This window comes from Passer montanus, unplaced genomic scaffold (genome assembly GCF_014805655.1).
Source record: "Passer montanus isolate IOZ18808 unplaced genomic scaffold, ASM1480565v1 scaffold41, whole genome shotgun sequence".
NCBI classification, from domain to species: Eukaryota; Metazoa; Chordata; class Aves; order Passeriformes; family Passeridae; genus Passer; species Passer montanus.
Genome location: NW_024368930.1, coordinates 62,167 through 86,187, shown reverse-complemented (window position 1 = coordinate 86,187; position 24,021 = coordinate 62,167). Strand labels below are relative to the sequence as shown.

Sequence of the window (24,021 nt, the reverse complement as noted above, 5' to 3'; positions counted from 1 at the left end):
AAGTTTTCTAAATTCTCAACAGTATGTATGACAGAGCTATATCTCTATCAGATTATCACTGTAATATTGAATGAAGTCTTTGTTCAGTTAGCCCACAATCTTCTCATGTTAGTGATTTCTCTTTCAGAAGAAGGCTAAAAAAGGAAAGAACATCAATCCATTTGCATATTCAAAGTATTTTTATGATTTAAGGTTGGACTATACACCTTGAAGATACTCACATACGTTTTTTTTAAAATTCATACCTGGTCACTGTATTTAGTATTGTGGTTTTCATCATGTAGTTGCCCACTTTAGGAAGAAGGGGTACGGTCTGATCTCTTTTGGTGCCATTCAGTTTTGAGAAAAAAGCTAGAAGCTGTAGACTTTTGTATTTCTAGGCAGTGAAGAAAGAATTATTTGATTCTAATTTTTTGAGTTTTTAGTATCTGTAACTTACTTCCTCCTTGTACCATTCTAAGTGAAGTAGCTTTTTTCCTATTTCGTATGATACCTCAGACCTCTCCTTCCCATTGCCCCCCCAGTTTGAAATTCCTTTTGAAGTGTCTCATTATACTTTTGCTTCTACTTGCAGGATTATCTGACTGATCTGATTACCAATGACAGTATTACCTTCTTTAGAATATCAAAGAAGATGTATCCTCACAGGCCTGTACTGATGGTTATAAGCCATGCTGCTCCTCATGGTCCTGAAGATTCAGCCCCTCAGTACTCACAACTCTTTCCTAATGCCTCAGAACACATGTAAGGAAAAAGCAAAAACTTTGATTTTCAGGTTCTGGAATATGTAAGTTCTAGGTACCTCAAGGGAACAATGTTTTCTTTATAGCACTCTTGGCATAACTTTGTCACAAATATATAAGAAGAGTTTCCAGATTTTTTTTTATACCTCCTGAGACCAGTATAAGTGTGTTGAGAATGGCTGCTGCATCTAGAACTCAGAATTGTGGCTCATTGAGATAAATGGGAAGATTCATGTTGAATCACTGGAAAGATTAGGTGTATTTAATGTTTTCATAGATTTTATTCCCCCCCAAGTGGTTTTCATTTTCCCATGCTTCATAACGTGAAAGTAGAAGACATTTAAAAAGTAATCTTAATATTTTCTCCTGCACCTCAGATAGTACTTCCTATAGTGTTGATCATATGGAAATTAATATTCATTACTAGGACTTTTTTCTACTTAGCTAAAACATTGTGGTTTTCTCTCTGTTCCTTAGTACTCCCAGTTATAATTATGCTCCAAACCCAGACAAGCACTGGATAATGAGGTATACTGGTCCCATGAAACCTATACACATGGAGTTCACTAACATGCTACAGAGAAAGCGCCTTCAAACTCTCATGTCTGTGGATGACTCTATGGAGATGGTGAGATTAATAGTCACTTTTGTTTTGTTTTTTGGCTAACAGGTGCTTGTTTCTTGAGTTAAGATCCACATTGTTCTTCATATGAAGATAAAGGAGAAAGTTTTTTAAACAGTCTTCCTTCTCCTTCTATCAGTTTTTTAATAATGTGTAATCTTCTCACCTCTGATCATTTCGTCTCTTTATTCAATGTGTAAGGTTCCTCATCTCCTAAAGGCAGGTACCCTGAGTTGGGTGGTATGAACAAGCTGATTTTTTGCCACAGAACCACTACTGATAAAGGGGAAGAGAAAGGGATTGCCTGAAAAACTACACATCATAAACCCTAAAAATGTATCCTCTAATAAAGTTGTCCTACAACCTGTTGGAAATAACTACCAAAATGTGTGTCTATTTTGATCCTGTAACACTGAGCTTCCGAGAGAAGAAAACAGCAGCAGCAAAAAGTGATGATACCTGAGTCCTAACTGGAATGACCCCAGAGGAGGTTAAATACTGGAAGTAAATAAATATGTAGATTAGTACTTTTAAAATTGTCTGCATCATGTAACAATGAGATTTCTTAATGCAAACTATGTGTCTTCAACAAAATGTCTGGATTCACTGAAAGCTATGCTGAAGAAGAATGGTTTTGCAGATTTAAAGGTGTTGCAATTTTTCTGCTTATCTCTTGACATTCTTATTCACAAAAGGTAGAACATAAAATTGGAAGAGTTCTCTAAGGCAAAAATGAGATTATGTAGATGGCGTTGCATAAGCTTGTTACTAGTGTGTTAGAATTACTGATTTCAGGCAAATATGATCTCTGCTTCATGTTAATGAAGCTGTTTAGATGGATCCGATACCAGCATTAGGGGAAATTGGTGATTTTACCACACAATTTGTATTTTCTGTTTAGTAAAAGGGTTTCACTCTGGGTGATTCATGGCAGGCAAAATCAGTTAGGTTGGTTTTTAGTTCTAATTACCAAGTTAGCCTGATTTTTTTCTACTGAATTATGTGTGTTACTAGTTTTTCAAAATTAAAAAGAAAAAACAAAATAGTCTCACACTCAAAAAAGCAAAACAAAAAAGAACAACGCCCAAGAAACAAACAAAAAGCCCCCAAAACAAAAACCCAAAAAAGCCAAACCAGCAAACAAAACCCGAAAAAGAACCAAAAATGAACTCCCAAACTGACACAAGAGTTTTTCTCCTGTACTGATGTTTTGTACCTGTGTGATGCTTCACTTTGGTGGTAACCCACCACCTTCTCATCTTTCTCAAGTGAAAATGTCACATAAAAATTGGTCTTTGATGCTCAAGTTGGTATATTTCACATAGTATCTTCTGTAAATCTGTAGAAGTATTCACATTTAAATCTCCTTGTAATGCTCCATAGAGAGAGAGTATGACTGAGTGATTTTTATCTGGAAGGTATTTTGCAAATATTCTGCATAATGGGGAGTCATTTGTCTGAAGGCAAGGTTGTTGAGTCCTGCCTGAATATGTGTGAGATTCAAAGGGCTGTCATTTTATTACAACTGCTTGCTGCAAGAAGAAGATAAAAGTGAAGAGAAAATTTTGAAATGACACCTTGAAACTTTTATCTTTATTACTGTATGTATTTAGTACTGTCTTGACAGCTCTCTTGCAAAATACTGAACCCAAACATTTTTGAAATGGCATGCTAATGTGTTCCACCTTAAAACAGATTTTTGTCTTGCAATAGCCACAATATTCAGTTAGTAAAATTAAGATGTGATTATGTATTATTCAGAGTGGTTCATTATGATAACTCAGTGCTGTCCTTAGCTGTTTGTATGCAGTTGTATGTTACACATGGGTAGAAAGTGATATGTACCATTCCACATGTAGAGGTACTCAGTGGAATAAATTTCATATTTTGTTTTGCTTTTTTTCAGATTTACAATATGTTGGCTGAAACAGGAGAACTGGAAAATACATATCTAATATACACAGCAGACCATGGTTATCATATTGGGCAGTTTGGGCTGGTGAAAGGGAAGTCCATGCCATATGAGTTTGATATCAGAGTCCCTTTCTATGTCCGAGGACCAAATGTGGAGGCTGGATCCCTGTAAGTTTCTTGCCTTTGTGTGTGTTGTGACCTGAAAACTTCATATTCAGTTCTCTAGTTGTATTGACCTGGCAGGCAGATGGAGGCACAAAGTTCTGCTCATCCTACTTATTTTTGGCAGAAAAATATGTCTCCTCAGAAAGCAGAACTGATAGCACAGGATGGTATAACAAACTCAAGGCCATTGCCTTTTTGCTTGCATGGGTGTGCAGCACAAGCCACTGCACTTTTGTGGATACAGTTGAAAAATCACTTTGACTTTTGTCCAATCTAGGAAATGCATTCTATTGAGGACTGCAAATTATGCACATAACTGTCACTTAAAAGTTTAAAAATATCCAGTATAATGTAGATAATTATTGCTGAACATTGGAGTCACTTTTTTCAGTTTATACAGACCAGTTCATATATTAGCATCCACAAAATATTCTTTTTAGCTCATTCTCTGAAAGTACATGGTTAGGGCTGTTATTTAGTTGCACACAAGCATGTAGAGTATAACCGTTAATTAAAATGGTAGCTTTGATCAGCTAACAAATTAAGTAAATACACTTTCTAAGCAATTATTTCAGATAGCAAATATTTGCACTTAGGTAATGATTTTGGACAGAGTGCCATAAACTGCTGCCTAATATTTATATCAGTGTGCATGACTTACATAATTAACACACACAGTCTTCCACACACATTTTTTTCTTCACCACAGAGGAATGGATCTAGTGTGTAATATGATAGCAAATAGCTATTAAAAACCTCTCATTCCGTATGCTCGTTAAATTCATTGATTCGCATTATCTGAAGGCAGAAAAATATTAAATTCTGTAGACTTTGCACTGTGTTTCTGATTTTTTTTTTCAGCAGTTTTGCATGTGAAAAAACCAATATTCTCTAAAGAGCAGGTAGGCATTCCTCACTTGGGACTAGACATATTACCTCAGCACTGAAAGAATTTTGTCTGCAGCAGCCCAGAATTTCAAATTAACTGGAATAGCCTTCTAAAAACCTGCTGTCTTTTGCTTTGACTGCAGTTTTTTGCCTTCCTGGAGAGTCATTGCTAACAGGGCCCAAGTGACTGAGCTAGTGCTTCTGCAACATATAAGGCTAGAGATTAGCCACATTGTGTCTGCTGTAGTTCTAGGATCTTTACACCCAGAAAAAGCTTTTATCCATAAAAGCTCTGAAACCTTCCCACTGAATTTTATTTTTCAAAGACTTCTGAAGATGAAAACATGTTTCTGTTAGAATTGAAAGAATCGGTCTGACAGGGTCTTAACAGCACAGAGCTTGTCACAGTAGTGCAAATAGGAAGAACAGGATAAAGCACCTTGGAGAGGGAATACATTAGATATTAAATTGATCTTCCCCCTCAGCCTGATTTTCCTTAAATGGTAGAACTTCAGTCATCTATGTTTTGTGTGAACCTTATGTTTTTCCTGCAGAATAATTGTTATGACTCCCTTTTGGTACCAGGGAAATTTTAATAGCAATCACCATATCAAGTCATTACTAACCTCTCATTTCAGTTACCCAGTATGCTACATCATAATTATTAGTAATTAAAATCAAATCAGGTACATCAATTTAATTCATCGCCTGTGCTCTTGTCAGTCCCTGTTTGCTTACTCTCTCAAAGATGTAGTAATTTGAAAATATTATCTCATTAAATAGTGTGACTTTAACAGCTTTCTTCTGACCTGTATTTTGAGCTGGAATGCTGCACTAATATTTATTGCAGCCCATCTTGTCCCATCCTTTCTTTGTGCCTGCACGTCATAAACAGTGATTCTACATGATTAGTGCTGTAGCATGTAGTGTTAGCATGTAGTTCAAGCTCTTATTTTCTCACTTTTTTCTCCATAACTGTTCCCCCTGTGCTGCTTTTTTCTTCATCCCTTTTTCTGTCTCACACTGTAAATTAACAGTCACTTTTAGTTCTTACTAGTGCCTAGCAATGTTTCTCATGCTCTCTTCAGAACATGCCTACTGTGATAGGAACTGAAGTGCTCATTTCTATATCAGATTTTGAAACAGGTAAGGCATGTGCTACCTGCCAAATCTACTTTTTAAGAAAGTCATCAACATATTTGGCAGGCATTTTGATTCTGTAAGACACCCAAACAGTTTTTCCAATGGTTTTTAAACTGCCTTGTGCAAAAATTAACTAACTTTACCTTATGAACCACTTTGCTTTCTCAAAAGTGCTCTGTGCTAAAGTTTTAAATATTTATATTAGTCCCCTTGAGGTTATGCGACTTATCTATATATTATATGTTAATTCCCTTCATGGAAAAGAATCAGAATGTGTCCTCTGTTATTTGCAGGTGTCACAAAATAAGCCTTTTCAGGTCTTTGGACTCTGTGGAAGCTAGAGTTGCTTGGTATTATTGTATAGAATTTAAATTGTTTTGTCCTATGTTTTTTTTCAGGAATCCCCACATTGTGTTGAATATTGATCTTGCACCTACAATTCTAGATATTGCTGGATTGGATATTCCATCTGATATGGATGGTAAATCCATTCTAAAGCTGCTGGATTCTGAGAGACCAGTAAATAGGTAAGAAATTAAAATGTTGCATAGAAACATGCATGTGTTTGTACAAGAGACTGAACAAGTGTTCAGCAGTATGCAGAAAATTTAAAGGAAAATATAATACAATCACCATCTATCTGAGTACATAATTCACCAGAAAATCTGAAGACTATTTGGCATATACGACTCACTTCAGTTATTTTTATTTTGGCATGTTCATATTCTAGATGTATGGCATGCATGGCATCTGCACATACTAAATGTAGTCTGTGTAGAAGCGAGAGGGTCTTTGGCTATGTAAGTTATGTCTTCATGGCATCATTTGTAGCAAAGCATTTCATATTGAATAAATAGTAAAATAATTGAGGGCGATGGTTGTGTATCAGACTAGAATATAGACAGGCTAGCACTAAAAGCTGCAGTTTTTATTTAAGACTTTCCATCAATACTTTCATTGGAAGAAGACTGAGGAAGAGAATTAGACTTGCTGGAGAATGCTTGGAAGAGAAAATCAGCAGAAAAAGCAAAGGAGAACTATTTGCTTTACAAGTAGCTGGGTGGAGGGAAAGGGGGAATGGAGCAGCTGCTTTTGAATAGGGTATTTTTGGTTAGATGCAGGGTAAAAGCCCAAATTTGAGTCAGGAAATCTGATTTTATTTGTAATCCTTTGTGAACAAGGAAAATTCAGTTAATCTCTTGTGCCTTCAACAAGCTTATGTTGAAGAAACTGTCCTGTGTAAACCTGTTGTGAATTTAGTTCCTGTGAGAGAAATATGTCCTGTGGTTTTCAGGTGTATGTTCCTGCTTCATAGAGCTGGATGTCCTCTTGTGCAGTTACATGGCATGTTTCTTGTTGAAATTAGGGGTAGGAGAGAAAACTGGGGAATGACTTGGTTACTGGTTTTGTGGGAATTACGTCTTCCTCTCCTCATTTCCTCCTAGGTTTCATTTAAAGAAAAAGATGAAGGTATGGAGAGACTCGTTCCTTGTGGAAAGAGGGTAAGGAAAGTGTTAATCACAAAGCCCAGTCTTTTTAAATAGAAGGATATTGAATAGCTAAAGCCAAAGCAGCACTCTGCTGCAGTCTAAAGCCATTTAGCTGTGCCAGCAGGGACACGGCTGCAGTATGCCTAATGGCAGTGATTGTGTGATTGGAAGGAATGGATGGCCTCTGCCTACAGCGTGCACAAATGGGCTGTTGTGGTGGGGGAAGGGGAGTTTACTTGGACTGAGAGATGGGAAGGCATCCCAGTTTGCTCTCAGCTGCTGTCCCCTACCCTCCTGCTTGTATCATGGGCTTATGAACAACCCTTCCTCTCTGCATCTTCATCTGCTGGCCATTCCCTCTGCACCTCTGCTTTAGTACACAAATGGGGGCAAGAGGGGTTTGCAAAGTGCAGCCCTGTAGAATGTGATGTGGTCTCTCTACATTGACAGTTTTTACTGCCTGTCACTCAGGAATGTAACACAGTGTTTTGATTTTGTTTTTGTATGCTCCCTGAGAGCAGGACATGAATAACTTGTGTGTTATTGGACAGACTAAATGCTAGTTTCTTCTGGACTCTTTAAGTTTTGGCTACCAGAGATGCTATGGATTTGGAAAATAACTACTCCTCTGAGTCTTTTCAGCTAACTGTATTTGTGTGTTGGAATTAATATTAATGTAAGAATGTAAGAATAATTTTTTTTTCCCAGTAAGCTGCTGCATAAAAGGGAGAATGAGAAGGTACATGCCCAAGAAGAAAACTTTTTACCCAAATACCAGCGTGTGAAAGACCTCTGTCAGCGAGCTGAGTATCAAACAGCTTGTGAACAGCTTGGCCAGGTAGGGCATTGTTACCCCTGACTGCAAGTAAGCAGTTGTAATTGGGCTAAGCTCAACGCCTTCACTGTGTCAATGTCCTTCACCTCATCATCAATGCCAGCATATAAATCAAATGGCTCATTCTGTGACCTTTGCTCAAATCTTTATTACAGCTTTTATGAGATTGACTGTCAGTCAGGAAATTGCTGATTCAAGTGTTCTGTATTGATTCCTGACTACCACTAAGAAAGCCACCTAGGCTGTTTTAATGCTTTATTTCTCAAACAGAATGTGTTTTGGGATTCATTAGTGACGAGAAGGTAGAATGTACATAACAGATTGGCCTTTTTAAATTCATACAGCTTGCTTTGCTTCAAATTCTCTCTTTAATTCATTTTGTTATTGTTACTTGGAATTACATATAGTAATGGGAAGATAAAATTCTGTTAACTTAGTATATCCCTCCTCTTAACAAAAACACACTGGGAAAACACACATGCAGTTATGACTGGAGGCAGGCTGTGTGTATATGGGCATAAAGCTCATTGACTGTGTGTCATTTCCCTTGTTGCATAACCGTTTTGGGCAGATATGACAATATGTTCACTTTAGATACAAGTTATATAGAATAAATTATTGGAAAAAAATTAGGCTAGTATCAATACATGGTCTTGACATGCACAGGAGAGAATTCTGTGAGTTTTTCAGGTCAGTGCAAAAGCAAAGCATGGCTATCTCCAGAGAATTCACCACTCTTGGCAAAATTGACTCTGTGTCATTGCTCTCTCATGCAGGTGTGGGCCAGAGAACCCCTTTCCAAGGACTGTAACACATTCTGTGGACAAAGGGGTGAAGGTAAATGGGTCCACATGCTAATGTGTCTGTTATCACACTGGCATTACCTCATATTCTGGCAGCCCAGAGGGCTGTCAAGATGAGCTAGTCTGTGGAATATAACTGTTCTTGCAGACATTATATGAATGACTTACCAAGCTATAATCAGTAATGGGCTACTTAGGCTGCAGTAGTTAATTTTTTTACTGTCAAAGTCCAAACTCCATACTTCTGGCTTTACTGATCATGTAGTTCAGTGCACCTGTGAAATGAGTCCATTGTTCTTTAGCTGTTTGGATCCAATTTCTATATATAAAAAATTTCCAGATGTTCTTTTCCTCCTGTGGCTTCTATGTCAGATTTAGTACATAAAGCAATTGTAATGTTCTCTTCTTTATAAAAATAATAAACTTAAAGGAATACTATATGCGGTAGTTTATTGTCATCAGAAGTCTTGAGCTGAAATTTTAGCTGAATGGGAACAAGCCATTGTTTTATGAATTTGCAATGTTATTTGAGGAACTGGAAGAAAAGTTATTTTTTTCTACTACAACATTATCCAGTAAGTAGGATGGGGAAATATAGCTTTTTTACCCCCCGTCACTATTTTCTTTTCAAGAGAAGTATAAAATGTCAACTCCATAGTCAAAATTACCAATAAATTCTACAGTATAGTTGTGTTAATAAGAGATGCTTGTGCTGCATCTTCATTGTCAGGAGACAGAGAGGAAAAGAATTGTTTGAGGAGTTCAGTCAGGCATAATAGGAAGTGATAGGATGAAATTGAGCAAAAAAAGAAATTTATGTTGCACATCAGGAAAAAATTCCAAACAATCAAGTCAATTAAAATCTGTGAAGGGCTCTCAAGGGAATCTCAATCCTTGTAACCCCTACTCTAGAGAATATGTCCTAGTAGTCTATATAGAAAATAGGAATCCTGGGAGATGAATGTGCTCATTTGAGGATAAATTGTGTCTAAATATGGGTGCACCCAAAATCTCTTCAGAGTGAAGGAAGACTAACTTCTCAGATGACAAACGGGTGTTGTCTTTTTGCTGGTGGTGTTCGTAGCTCTGCACAGCAAGTAGAATGAGCCCAAGCTAATAACATACAGCTGCCTTGGGGAGTTGATGTTATGCAGATGCAGTGGTTATTTAGCAGATGTCTTCTGATCCTGCAAGACACTCTGTTTAATAGCACTTGGAGTGTTCAGTATGAGAAGTGAATTTTCATATCCTAATGCAAAGATAAATACCCATCTGGGACAGAATTAGCTGAAAGCTTGCTGAAGTCATTGGGACTCTTGACTTAAACAAGTTTTGGGGACCTGCTATTCCATGCACAGAGAAATCTAAATGGCCTCAGGGAATCTGAAGAGTGAGTAGGAGACAGGAAGCACAAATGGAGATAAAGACTCAGAAGGGGAATGAAGAACAAGAGACAAGGGCAGAGCTTAAAAGAGAAGTAGAGAAAGGAAAGGTGAATAAAGCTTTGAATATGAGATGGAGAATTTGAAATTCTGCTTTGAGAGCATGCAAGTTTGTGAATACAGGTCTATTGCCACAAAGTGATTTTTGCAAATCTCTGTCACCCTCCTTAACCCGTATTTGTTTTGATAAGAGAGTACCAAGATCATGGAGAAGAGGCTATTCATAGTGTCTAAAACCTTGTTTCTCAGTCCACTATGTGGAATTTTTTTGGCATTGCTAATATATGTAAATTCTTCTGAGAGGAATGGGAATCTGTGTGTTGCTGTGTTTTCTTTTCTAGTTATTAGGGTTTGGTGTGTGTTAGTTTTTTGCATCCAACAAAGGGTGAGTATAGAATCAGATGAAAGAGCAGCTCAGCATTTATATTCAAGGATTTAAAAGAGATAAGCTCTTCCCACATGAAATAAAAAAGAAAAAAATTATCCTAGTACCTAATGGCTTTCACACAATTTTTTTCTTTTCAGTGTAGTTTGGCCTTTCATCCGAAGCTGGCTGATGAGTGGAAGCTGACCCACTTTTATCTAGTAGCCTGCATTAATGTGCTTTTGTGGAAGCCAATTATGATGCCAGCATTGCACCGTAGAGTATTCCCAGCAACACCACAATATCATAACAACAGCTGCACAAAATCTCCTTTTAAGTTAGTTGCCAATTTTGTGCACAAGGAAAAGATAAATATTTGATAAACATGCAATACCTGCAGCAGTGCTGATTGCTATGGGGAATCTATGCTTTACATGTAAGAACTCCCCAAAATGAAAAGACAGTAATTTTTTCTTTAGCAGGACCTGGCATAGTACAATAATACTATTAACTCCTGAAGAAAAATAGTTGCCTGATTTCACATTATTTCCTTTTCAAATACGTTTTATTTTCAAAGTTTTATTTACATGCAAATCTGATACAAGTAGAAATTGCCTTTGAATAGCTTTAGAAGTATCATTTTATATGACAGTTTTCTCAGAACATTCAAAATGCAAATGTTTGCACTTTGTTTCTTTCAGGTGTTCTGCAAATGAAAGGTTTGACATAGTCTTCCCTCCAATCGCTTTGTACTATACCAGGATCATGAAGGGATACTCTCTTTTGTAACTGACCTGAAGATACCATAAGTAAAAGCACATCCTTTACTTGCTTGGTGTCCCCAGTTCTCCCACATAACATGGCATACCAATGATAAAACTATTCTGATCAGTGTGTGCCTTCCTTGGCAGTTCAGAAAAGGCACCTCTACATCATATTCTTGATTCCACCACAATCTTTACTGGCCTTTGCTTAATGCCAAGGGAGGATCAATAGAAAAAAATTGCTTATATTTTCTCCTTTTTCTGAGGCCACTGTAGCTTGAGGTTGTATCAACCAGACCTAGGAAACAGTGTCAGGTTTTGGAAGGAATCTTTTTTAAAATTAGATCCAAAACTTTCTTCCCATCTTTTGTGGTTTATTGGTACTTTTGTTGCTAGCAGAGATATACTGAGGTTATGAAAGAATTTAAGTTCTCTTGATAAGTGACATATATCAAGCAAGCTAGAGTCCAGATAATTTCAATAGCATTTTTGGCAGATCTTTGGAGTTCCTGAATTTCAGAACAAGTTGCACATGATCAACTCTCAGGGTCAAATCCTTAATCTGTGATTACAACAAGAAACGACTTGCTGATAATTTCATACATTAAAAATTTTGTCCGCCCTGGAACTGATAAAATTAGGAGGCAACAAACCATGAAAATTAGCATAATGATGATTTATTAAGACTGTTATGTGAGGATTGCATTCCTTACGAGGAAGTGTAATTAACAAAATTGTTTTCCTCCTTGAACTAGAAATAGCCTGTAATGATTTTCAGTCCCTTCATCTCCTCAGCCTCTGCTAGATCTGCTCCAGGAGCTACATGTTTCTCTTGCTCTGAGGAGCCCAGAACTGGGCACAGCACTCCAGATGTGCCTTACTAGGGCTGAGTAGAGGGGCAGGATCAGCTCAGGGAACTGACAATGTACTCCAGGACGCCTTTGGCACTCTTGGCCCCCAAGACACACTGCTGACTCCTGGACAATTTATTGTCCACCAGGACTCCCCAGGTCCTTCTCCGTAGAGCAGATGGTCTGCTGCTCACTAGAAAGCAATTTCAAATGCCAGAATTAACAGTGTTTAAATCTTCCTAATGGTTAAGAGAGTTTTTCACATTTTTCTTGCAATTCCTGCCCTTTTCTCCTAAGTTTGAAAGCATCCTGCGGAAGTGACTGCAGCTGTTAGAGTCATGATATCAACCTAGAGAATTTGCTTTTGGACCTTCAAGCAGACCAAGGATAAGCAGTTGAATACCAGACATATTCACACACATGCCCATATCTATCATAGGGAAAAAAGTAAAGGCTTGAGACTTTCCTTCCCCTGCAGTCCCACCCACCCATTGCCCCCTCCATGTACTCAGTGTTTGCTTCTAATGTAATTTAGGTAGATCTGCACTGCAGTCATTCAGCAGTGGGACCTGTTATTGCATACAATGTGCCCTTCAGCAAAGTCTTTGAGGTGTTTTCACTGTAGCATACAGCTGCACCAAAAAAGAAAGGATTTTTTTCGGTTCACCTGGAGGGGAAAAATGAGCATTAGTCTCTTGACAAGTGATGAAAGAAATAGAGAAAAAAAATTTTTTGGCCACACATCAGAGTACTTGCAGCAATTCTCATCATGGCATTGAACTTGCCCTCTGTTGAAACTTAATTTTTCATGTATTAAAATGTACCTAGAGCATAGAGCTCTACTGAGCAGAAAATGCAGTTTGTTTTTATTATTTTCAAAAATAATATTCAAATGAAATCGGAAACAGCAACAAACATTTTTACATCTCTTTTAGTTGTGAAAGAAAGCATTGCTTATTCTAGTAAAACAGCTTTTAGTTCAAACCTCAGTCTGTATGTACATCAATCAGTGTTAGGCATTTATAAAAGTAAGAGAGGAATTTATTCTTCAGATATTAATTTGTTATTGAATCTAGGTAAATACGTACTGCTTTACAGATGAAGATAGTCATGCAAGATCTTACTGTCAGTATCTCTCCTTGATTTTCCTGATTCATTGTGCTGTAAGTTAAGCTGGATTTCTTTGCATCAGAGCAAGGCTTGGGCTGTACAAGAGGCTGAACACAGGTACAGCTGAGGAGACCTGGCATCCAGGTGTATGAGGAAATCAGTGGGCACACCATAAAATGGATCCTTTTAACTGAGAGGTTCTGCCACAGTCATAGGTGAATGTGCTGTAACTGGCCACTTCACTTTTGACTCCTATTTAAGTCTGATAATAAAAGCACGGTGATCTTGTTTTCTTACTTTGCTGTCCTGCAAACAATGGACTAAATATCAATAGAAAATACACGCTTTGTTGTCCCAGCCTTTGCACACCTTGCTGTGCAAACTGAAGTGGCTGAGTGTCCCTCATAGAGCTGCAGGCTGCTGTAAAATATCATCTTCCCTGGAAGATGCTGCTGTTTTTACTTCTGTTCTTTTATTTGGAAAATTATCAATATTCCAGTGAGTCCTGGAGGAACTGGCTTACAGGACTTTGTAATAGGGAAGAAGAGGAAGGCTTCTCAAGAGTCAACAAGAAGCTGAGTGTTTCTGAGAAACTTTTTTAAAGCGGTAGCAACTGCTGCTGTAAGGGGTTTTTTATGTGTCTCTAAGCCTCTGTAGCTAGCAAAGTTTTGTTAAATTAAGGAGTAGGCGAAATAATTTTGTGATGTACCAGGGAAGTGAGTAGAACTTCTGTGCCAGGTTGAAGGCAGCTAAACTCCCTTGCCCTTGGTACAGCTCTGACAGCAGCACAAAGGAACTGTGTGAGCAAGTTACTTCAAGGTTTTGAGTATCAGAGTGAACCAGAGGTGGGAGACATCTGTAATTTTTTCTAGTTCGAGTGCGAGAGGGAGGGGTTTCTCACTTCAGACATCCAGTGCAGCTCACTCTTATAAGTCAAGCCCAAGTGTTGACGGGGAAAAAGCCATTAAGAAAACCACTCAAGATGGAGATAAACTCATGCTGCTGAGGACTTCCACAGCTGATCTGACCCTTTGAAAAGTCATTGAAGAGAAAGAGGTGCTTTTGCAGAGCAATTCTGGAAAACACTTCATCCCTGGAGGAGTTCAAGGACAGGTTGGATAGAGGTCTGAACTACCTGATCTAGTTAAAAGTGTCCCCCTGCATATGGCAGGGGAGTGGAACAAGATGGTCTTTAAGGGCCCTTCCAATCCAAGCCAGTGTATGATTCTATCTGGAGAACTTCCATAAACCTGGAAGGTTTTGGTCCCACTGTGCTGAGAGTTATAATAAGACTCTCAGTATTAGGATACGGCTTGAATGTCCTTGGTTTATGCTGCAGTTATGCTTCTGAAAGTTGTCACTTGCCACCTTCATGTTTTCATCTGTAGTATTGATTTTTGAAAGAAATTTAAATTGTTCTGCTTCCAAGAGGCAAAATCAGAAACAAGTGCAATGGTGTTCTGTAGAGTTGCTGTTTTGTCTGAAAACAGAAAATTACAAAAATCTGGTTTGATAGTAGGTAATAGGTGAGCCCCATTTTACTACAAGGAATATCTGATAAATTGCTGGAGCTGGCATGAGACAGACCATAGTTGGGACAGATTTTTAATAACCCAATTTTTCTTCCAGAAATGGCAGTGTGTGGAAGATGCCAGTGGAAAACTCAAGCTGCACAAGTGCAAGGGAATGGCAGACTTGGCAGCTACAAGCAAAGGCAAAGGCACCTCCAATATTTTGCCCAAGTATTACAACAGGAATAGCGAAGACTGCAATTGTGAAGAGAATGAATACAAGCTGAGCCACATCAGACAGAGAAAGAAACTCTTCTCCAAGAAAAGTAAGCAAACCCACTGCATCTTCTGTCTCTGCCTTAGAAAGCTGTTGTTTGCTAATTCACTTAATTGTCTTGGCAATCATAGGCATTGAATTGTGTTAGCATATTTCCTGTGTATCTCAACTATGAAACAGCATGTCTCATATTGGACAATCAAAGTTGAGAATGTCTGGCTGTAGGAAGAATGTTTTATTCTGGGAAATGCAGTGCCCATGCTGAAAAGGCGAATTGCACACAGGGACATAGGCTGTGGAACGTGAACAGTTTTGTACAGCAAATACTTAAATTTTCAGTAGTTGCTGCAATGTTTGGAGCTGTTACTTCAGTAATTTATTTTCAATAAGGATGTGTGTACTTTGTCATTGGAGCTGCTTGCTTCTAACATCCTTTTCTTCTGCTCAGTCAGCAGAGACAAGGCTGACTTTTAATCAGACATGACAGCCAAAGGGGAAGACTGTTACTGATTTCCTTGGCACAGATTAGTGCTTTTTCAGAAAGCCCATTTTACTGACTCTATTAAATCTTAGTCAGACTAACATCTATATTTGAAGTATATAGTTTAATTATAGATTAGAGGTAAATGGCAACATGGCATTATTAGTTACTTGTAATGTTTCTTTCATCTCACTCCACAAATACAGAGCTTTAATTATTTAGCAGATTAGTCTTTTTATATAAAGACACAAACTTGAAACACAGAGTTTAAATTTATTTTCTCCCATTACATTTGTCTTGCAAGCTGATTAGTAGTTACTAAGCAAATTCTGAGATGAAAAAAAAATTAGTGGTTCCATCAACTATACTTGATGTTTAAATATGTGCTACAGCCGACAGTCTGTAAAGAACACTAGAATTTGTACTTACTTAACTATTTTTTAAATCACAGAAGGAAGTTAAGTCATGGGGAGTCAACAGCAGTAGATGGAAGGCACTTAATGAGGACAGGAAAACAATTAAAGTGAGGGCAACAATGCTATCTGATAACACTTAAGTACTTCTCATTGTTGCTTTCTAAACATTAACTAATTTTCACAACATCCAAAGGAGGTAGTTAAGTGTATAGTTACCTTTAGTTTATGTATGTAGGAAGTTGAGGTAAAAAAAAGTGAAACTTGCTGCCTTCTCACAGAAGGATCAGAATGGTGTTTTTTCCCTGTGTTCTGCTCAGATGAGACAGAGTATATACTGCACCCTTCAGTTCATTAGCCTCATTGAACCTTAAGGCATAAACTTTAGCAACATAAAACAGGATCTTGACAATCACATTGCCATTGCTTGTGTCTAAAGTAAAGTATTTGCCTGCACAGATGCTTTGTTTTTCCCTCTTTCCACATCCAGTGTGTGCTATACAGGGAAGAGGTTAGCTTGGACCTATTGACAGAGACCTTCTCATTGGTGTTGGCTGTTCTTATACATGCACTTATCTAATAAATCACACACCAAATGCAAGTGAGCCCAAAGCAGTACAAGTTAAGGTGACATACCAAGGTTTTTCTAAACAGCTTATGTTTAGAAAGCTGTTAAGACTGACCTGGATACTCATGATGTATATTTGGGTTTTTATGACCTGTTCTGTGAGACTTGCGATAAAGTGTGGTTTGTGCTCGGTTGCATAATTGTTAGGGCACCTTTGGGGTCTGCTACTCAGAATTTGATGAGTGCATGAGATTACATTGCTGCCCTGCTTAAATGCCAGTAAATGCTATTCATTAGTTTGAACCATTGCCAAACAGAAAATAGAAGTTTCCAACTGGATTAAGGGTCATGTCCACATTAATGCAGTAGTTCCAAGCAGTAGCAAAGTTTTGAAAGAAATGCCCTGATCATTCATTTCTGTTGTGCACAACAGAGATAGATTTGCAAAAAGTCATTTTATTGGATTCCAAACTACAGTCATTTGCAGAAAAGCAGAATGGATGCCTTGCATCTAGGGTGCATCAAGCATGTTGTAAACCCTAATAGGGTATAAGGATTGGTCTTTCAGAAAGATTTAAATCAGTTACATATAGTGAGAACAGATGGTCTAAAAGGCCAGACTAAATTGCTGGTACAGAGGCAGGAGCACCAGACATTTGGATAAAATACTTACTTTCTAGTGTAGACATGGTTTAGAATGCATTTTCAGGTGCACCAGTGCATTTAGCAGGCAGTAGTGTTTTCTAAATTGAATAAAGTCAGTTTCACAACAGGGCCATGTCATATATGTGCCATTTGGACAATGTAAAAATACATAACTTGACTGAAAAGCACTTAAGTGCCAGAAACCCATAAACATGAATATTTGGTATGTCTGGGTTTAAGTGTCTGGGATGTTTGCATTTTTGTCCTCTTTATTTCTTTAGTATGCTCTTATTTTTATAAGAAAGATCAAACAGAGCTTTGCCGTAGGTAGAAAGTTTAAATAATGAGCTCTCAAATCTTTAGCTGTGTTGTGGCCTATTATGTTTTTCTTGCTGTGGATTTGATCTCTTCTTCCTGTAATGAGCGAGTGTATGTGATTAAAGGAATTCTTAAGCTGCATGTAGGAAAATGATGATAGGCCACACTGAATAGTAAAGAAACAAAAGTGTGTACAGAGAGGCTAGTGCATTTTTATTCAAATTTCCCTGATATTCATTTTACTTTTGAGGTGGTATCAATGCTGGACCAAAATGACATTTTTATTAAAACTAAAAGGCCGTTACTTTACAGATAATGCATTTGAAGTATGATTTTGCATTTGAAGTGTGAAGTATGATTTTGTGAGAAGGGGATATAACTTAATCCATATTTCTAGACACTAGAGATATTTTTTAAAATGTCTTTAAAGTGCCCAGTTTTACTTTGTTATCAAAAAAAAAAAAAAAAAGGCAACTCTTTTCTCTTTAGTCTACCAAATGCAAAATATATAGACATTAGTGGAAAATGGTTCTTTTCAGGTTCCAGTGAAGACAAACATGCTGGTCAAGTGGTGCAACACCAGCTGGATTATTTGGGCTCTGAAAGCAGTTGGCTTTCTAGGCTTAAATTCCTCTGGACTCCATTTTGCAACTCAGTTTGGGGTTGCAACTTCTTAGCAATGCCATCTCTAAGACAGCTGGTTTCTGTAGTAGTTGAGGAAAAGAGGCATCACATTAAGAGAGCTTACCAAAGCTAGACTTCAGTAACCTGAAGAAGGGAGCATAGATGTTTTGGCCAGATATTTAAAAGCCCTGGACTATTTGTAGGCTGTGTACTGAGGTAAATAGATTGGAGAGTAGAACCTGGGGGAGGATTGACTAATAAGTAATTAAACATTAGTATTTATACCTGCAGCCCACTTAGCAGATGGGAGCATGCAGTACAAATGAATATTGATCTTATTAAATATTTTAACCACTTCAGAATTTGATACTAGTCACAGCACTGAATCAGCACGGTGGGTAACATGTTAGGATAAAGCAATAGAAGCAGTCCTTCATGAGGTGCCTCACTCCACACCAATTAGTGCTAAGGCTGTGTTAGTTTGGCTACAAAGGGAGGAGTAACCTGGCTCCTAACTGTTCAGGGACATGGAGTTGATGGTTCCCTGGGGCTGTCTACTGAGGTCCAGCACGCTGGATTGGTGTATTAGACTTGGAAGGAAGATTAATTGTTAGTTGGCTGAGCTGAACAAGATAAACTGAAGGGATGATTAAAGAAATGTGAATTTATACTTTAAATCTCATTGTAGGGTGTAGCTTTTTAGAACTTCTTCCTACCTTGCAAAAGATTGGCATTTGCATCTCATTTATTCAAACATTTCCTGAATGGGTGCCTGAAATAGGGCTAGTCTTTTGTGGCTTTTTTTATCCCTTCAGTTGTGACTCACCTGGCTTAATATCATCAGTAAACTTTGAACTACACATGGAAAATGTGCAAAGCCAGACAATTCAGCTGGTATTCTGCTTTCTGTGTGTGGCTCTGACAAAAATATCATGCTTGGCCCAGTTTCAGGTGGGAAGAGATGTTTATTCTGCTTCTCACAGACTGCAAAACGACTTTTAAGACTCTGCAATCTATCTGAAATTAATGTAAGGCTTATTGAAAAAAGTCATTCTGCATTACTGCCAGAGCATGACAGTTAAGGTTCTTTTTTGTCAGTTTTGGTTGTTCAACCTCCGGTTCCGTATTTTCTTTTCCACCTGCTTATTTTGCTGGAGAGATTATCCCATTGAAGAAGCTGGCCTTTCTGTGGAGCTTGGGATTGCAAGAAGGATCGGTCTTCTCATTTGGTACATTGGTTGAATTTTGCCTTTATCAGATTGCAGAGGGAAGTCCCATCTCATGAGCTGTGCTGTGTTTCATTCTCTTTAAATGATAAGTGACCAAAGGATTCAAGGGACCCAGTTGTTTCTAGTAATGACTATGGTAACTCCAAGCCTCATATACAGAGTAAAGCCTCAGGCTCCCCTAGGGTAGGGGGCACAAGAGAGTCTGTACCTAGGTTGTACTTTTTTCTCAAGGAATGAGATGATTGTGCCTAATGAGTGACTCTCAGCAGTCACTGGTGGTGAACAGGAAATAGTCAGAGATGGACCCCATCATACAGCAGGGAAGTTTAAGTATGGATTTAGATTTCATAACTATGTTGTCTTTTGGCCATTCCAGACCAAACAGAAGAGGAGTTCTGGGGATTTGGGCTGGAACAGAGAACTTTGGAAAATAGTAATAGGGAAAAGATCAATGAGAATCTCATACTGCACAGTGGCAATTCATAACAAATGTTTAATTTTGCTTTTGAGCTGCAAATGCAGAAGCAAAGTTTGAGGGAGTACATAGCACTGGAGGGTGGTGCTTCACTGAGAAACTGTCTGGCTTGCACATCAGGGAAAGAATTGCAAAGAAAAGGATTGCATAAAAATATAGATTCACGTATTAATGTAAAAATAAAATTCACGTATTAATCCCTTCCAAAAAAAACCATGGATCTAGCCCTAGCCTTGAAGAATGGAACTGGGAAAAGGCTCAGGCTGAGCACTGGGAATACTGGGACAACTTCAATAATGTGTTACAGGAATCCTAGCAGGGAAGAATTGTATGGTGGGCAGCAGAAAAGCACAGAGGACTGGTCCCTGAGGGTCACTGGTGGCCTGGCTGTCACGACTGTCACAATTGGTGCTTAAGGTGTGACTGCCATCTGGTGATTGTGAGGGAAGAGCAAACATTCATCTGAATGAACTATTTGTTCTACTGGTGCTGGACTAGAACATTTTTTTCACCTTTGCCATTCTTTTGTGTTTGTCTTGTACTTGCCCTCTTATGCTCTAAGGTATCCATCCACCAACCCATACTTCCGTTCGTGCCAAAGTTAAGGAATCAGCAGCTCACAGGACAACTGCAACAAACACTGTCATCCAGTTAATTCCAAACAGCACAGTATGGGCTGGGGTTTTTCCTTCCAAGAGCCACAAAGAGGAGCAAATTGTAACATGCTGTTTCTGCTGCTCTTCCACTTTTTCTATGCAGAATTCAAACCAAGCTATGTCCGGAATCGCTCTATCCGTTCTCTATCTGTTGAGCTGGATGGAGCTGCCTATCACCTGGTTTTAGAGGATGGATACCAGCCCATCTTACCAAGGAACATCAGCAAGCGGCACAAGGTGCAGAGGGCTGTTCTCCATGAGGAGGAAGATAGAGACATGGGGGAATATAGTGGCACTGGTAGCATTGCAGAGTACACAGCTCCTAATCTGATCAAAGTGACCCACCGGTAAGTGCACATGCTAGGTTTTTAAAAGATTTTGCTCCTTAAGTGACTGCTTTTTTCATAAATGTGTGGGTTGAAGTGTGCTAAGCATGTTGCATCCCTTTTGGATACCCAGTCTAACTTCTCTAAAATTCTTATTCCCATGTGTACAATAGTCTCCAGTTTTGTTTTAGTTTTGTCAGTGCAGAGGGGCATGAAGCTCATGAAGAGCTGCAGCAGTGCTTTTGTCTTCTGCATTGGGTGGAGACAGTAGCCACTCATCAGTGCATATGTTTCCAGTGAGACCAAACAAAACGGTTGGCAACAGGGGTGTTAAACCTACATGAAACCAGGAGAGGCCTTACTCCTGGAAGTCAGTGTGCAGTGGGATAAGATGACCTGGCTGGAGACCGAAGGCCCTGACTGGAGCATGGTTTTGTGTCACTGGTTGCTTTGTACAGAGTTTTCTGTAATCAGTGATAGGAGAAGAAAATCTGTATTATGAATAAAGCTGGATGGACCAGGAGCACTGGGAAATGGAACATACTGAGAGAGAGGGGAGGCAATTGTCTGACCACTCTAACAGATAAAAATCATTTCCTCGGTGATGAATCTAGGGACTGATAATGTCTCTTCAGCTGTACTTTAATTAATTTAGTCACCATTTCCATTTGTGAGTTATCAGAAAATCCACCAATCATTATTGATTACATGCTTTATATTGTTGAATGACTAGCTCATGTAAATATGCAGGAGCCAGGTAGCTGCTGTTAATATCTGTATTTTCCATTTGACTTCTACTCACAGAAATGAATTAGAAACTCACCAATATGAGGAAATGTAGGCATCAGAGAATTGTGCCCTCTTATCCCAGCTGTCATGAGTATTCAGGACGCATAAATCACTGATTTTTTTTCTTCTGGAACAAATTGAATTTACTTTTACTGCTTTATTGGGTAAATCTCAGATTTATACAAGGAGCTGTAGGAAGGTTGTACATTCTTCATGAGCCTTCCCTAGCAGAAAAGAAGGCTGTGGGACAACATTCATGAGGTGGTTTAAAGAAAATAAAGGAGCACTGCCAATATTCAGCTTTAATTTAAACAAGCATTCAGAAATGACTGCATTGTATTCAACCCCTAACAAACTTTGCAGGCAAATCTGTCGAGATACCCTTGAAAGATTGTATTACTTTTGTAGAAAATAGTAAAACTTCCTTGCTTCTGGTTTGGTTTTTGAGTTTCTTCTCTTTTCTTTATGGTGTAGTTATACATCTTACCTTGCTCCTACCCCTGCATCACTTAATTATGCATTGGGAAATTGCTTCTGAGTAATGCTTTCAATGCTTGCTAGTTAGTAATGATTATTTATGCAGAAAGTCTAATGAATAAGCAAGAATTCTGTGTAGCACAATTTACATAGAGAAATGAAACAGTCAACAGGTTCTGCTTGATAGAAATATTATCACTGGATTTTTCTACTTAAAAATTTCCATGGCAGCTCAAACCCAGACTTCCTTCCTGGTTCAGAGCACACTTACATTTTCTTGAATGAACATTGTTTTTTGAACTCTGCATGTCATTTCCAGCCCATGGTTTCATTTGTCCTGGAGCTGTGTTATTAAAAGCAGCTGTTTGCATTGCTCTGTGTGTGTATCCACTGTAATAAACACTCTTTGCTTTTCCATGCCAAGGTGCTATATCCTGGAGAATGATACCGTTCAGTGTGACACAGATCTGTACAGGTCACTGCAAGCTTGGAAGGACCATAAACTTCATATTGACCATGAGGTCAGTGATGTTTTCAGTGTGTGTTTTTAGCGTTGTTTTCTGTGGGCTGATAGGATCATGCTGACTATCTGTGTCTGCCTCTGGGTCTCTTTTTCCCTCCGTGGAACCTTCTGAATTTGCTGGCTGATTTCAGAATAGACATTTCAGAAATAATGAAGTTCTTACAAGTTTGTGAAGACAAGATGCTGAGTGGAGGAGAGAACTGCAACTGAAAGCACAGCTGAGACATGTCATATTCCTTATGAGACAAATAAGACTTAAAGCTGTCCCTATCCTGGGAAAAAAAATAATTTGGATCTTTTTACCATGTTAGTAGTCCTGTTCCCCAGTGAGGAGCCTCTCAAAACACAGTCCCTCAGTATCAAATATAAAGGGCCAAGGAAAAGTGAGCTTCATTAGTTTTGGTTTTTCTAGAATTAATTTCTTTCACTTGCTACTGCTTTTCTTAACCTTGCACTTTGGAATTGCATTTTTTCATAGGATTGTTTATATGGAGAACCTGGAGGTAATTTGCTCTATGAAATTTGCCAGTAAAACTTTATCTGACATTTTGGCCACTATTATTAGCTCAAACCCTTCATGTGCATTGTGCATGAAAGAGGGTCTAAGGACCAGATAAGGATGGAACAAATGCCAGAGAGAAGCATAAAGGATGGACGTCCTGTAATCTCTTACCAAATTACATAAATTCACAGTAAAGTTCTATGTAAGAACTTCTTGGTCCCCTTTTATTGTAAAGATTGACACACAGGGCAAATACTTAAAAATGTATTTAGTCTGCCAAGATTAAAAAAGGGCAATTTTAATATTACCACAGTCCTGTAATTGTTTTTTCTTCAGAAAATGTAGCCAATATGGAGTGTCAAAGAAAATGAGAACACACTTCTGCCCAACTGTGTTCCTGATTTAGTGTCACATGGCTAGGTTCTTTGTCCGTTTTTCTTGAACACTCTGCTCTCTGTCCTGTCTTTGCTTCAACAGTCATGAGCTTCTACTACACCTATGGTCACTGATGGCTAATGGTAGTTCTGCAGTGACTCTTGTTCACATTAGATTGCTTTGATTTTTCTGCTGTGTAGAGGCCTGCAATACCTGAGTGGAAATAGGCCATGCTGTATGTAAGCCAGACTGAGCAAAAGCAGGAGTTTCATTAAGTGAAAAAAAGGCAGTTAAAAATAAACTTCATGGGTGGCACAGTCAACTGCTGATTGCTATTCCATGTGTCAGACACTGCTAAAGTCTGCTATGCAAACTGATGGAAACTTGCTGCTTTGCTTTTTCAAAACCTCTGAAGAGGGGATTTCAGATCACTCCTGCCCCATCCCCTTCCCAGTGTCCGAACATGCTGAAATTTAACTTTGTTTTCCTTTGAGCAGCCTTTCTCCCCTTGCAAATTTGCTGTACAGCACAAGAGGCAAAATCAGAGTGGATGCAGGAGTGTCTGTCTACCTGCAATGGTGCGTCCCCCCATTCCCGCAGCACCGCATTCCACTTTGAGTCAAGAATCAGAGCAGGCAAAGTGAGCCAGCTTCCTCCTGCTGTAGTTTCCTTCTGGAAAGCTAGATAGTTTGAAAATG

At 38.5% G+C, this 24,021-nt stretch overlaps 1 protein-coding gene across 3 annotated transcripts in view; it reads left to right on the top strand.

The window, feature by feature from the left end:
* SULF2 (sulfatase 2) overlaps positions 1–24,021 on the top strand; it is a 72,113-nt gene that overhangs the window by 39,579 nt on the left and 8,513 nt on the right. For all 3 annotated transcript variants that reach the window (XM_039719143.1, XM_039719142.1, XM_039719144.1), the window contains exons 5-13: positions 575–744; positions 1,221–1,371; positions 3,272–3,447; positions 5,874–6,002; positions 6,921–6,977; positions 7,674–7,803; positions 14,764–14,971; positions 20,435–20,678; positions 22,348–22,444. In XM_039719143.1, coding sequence (XP_039575077.1) covers positions 575–744; positions 1,221–1,371; positions 3,272–3,447; positions 5,874–6,002; positions 6,921–6,977; positions 7,674–7,803; positions 14,764–14,971; positions 20,435–20,678; positions 22,348–22,444 — 1,362 coding nt within the window. The remainder of the gene's footprint in view (positions 1–574; positions 745–1,220; positions 1,372–3,271; positions 3,448–5,873; positions 6,003–6,920; positions 6,978–7,673; positions 7,804–14,763; positions 14,972–20,434; positions 20,679–22,347; positions 22,445–24,021) is intronic.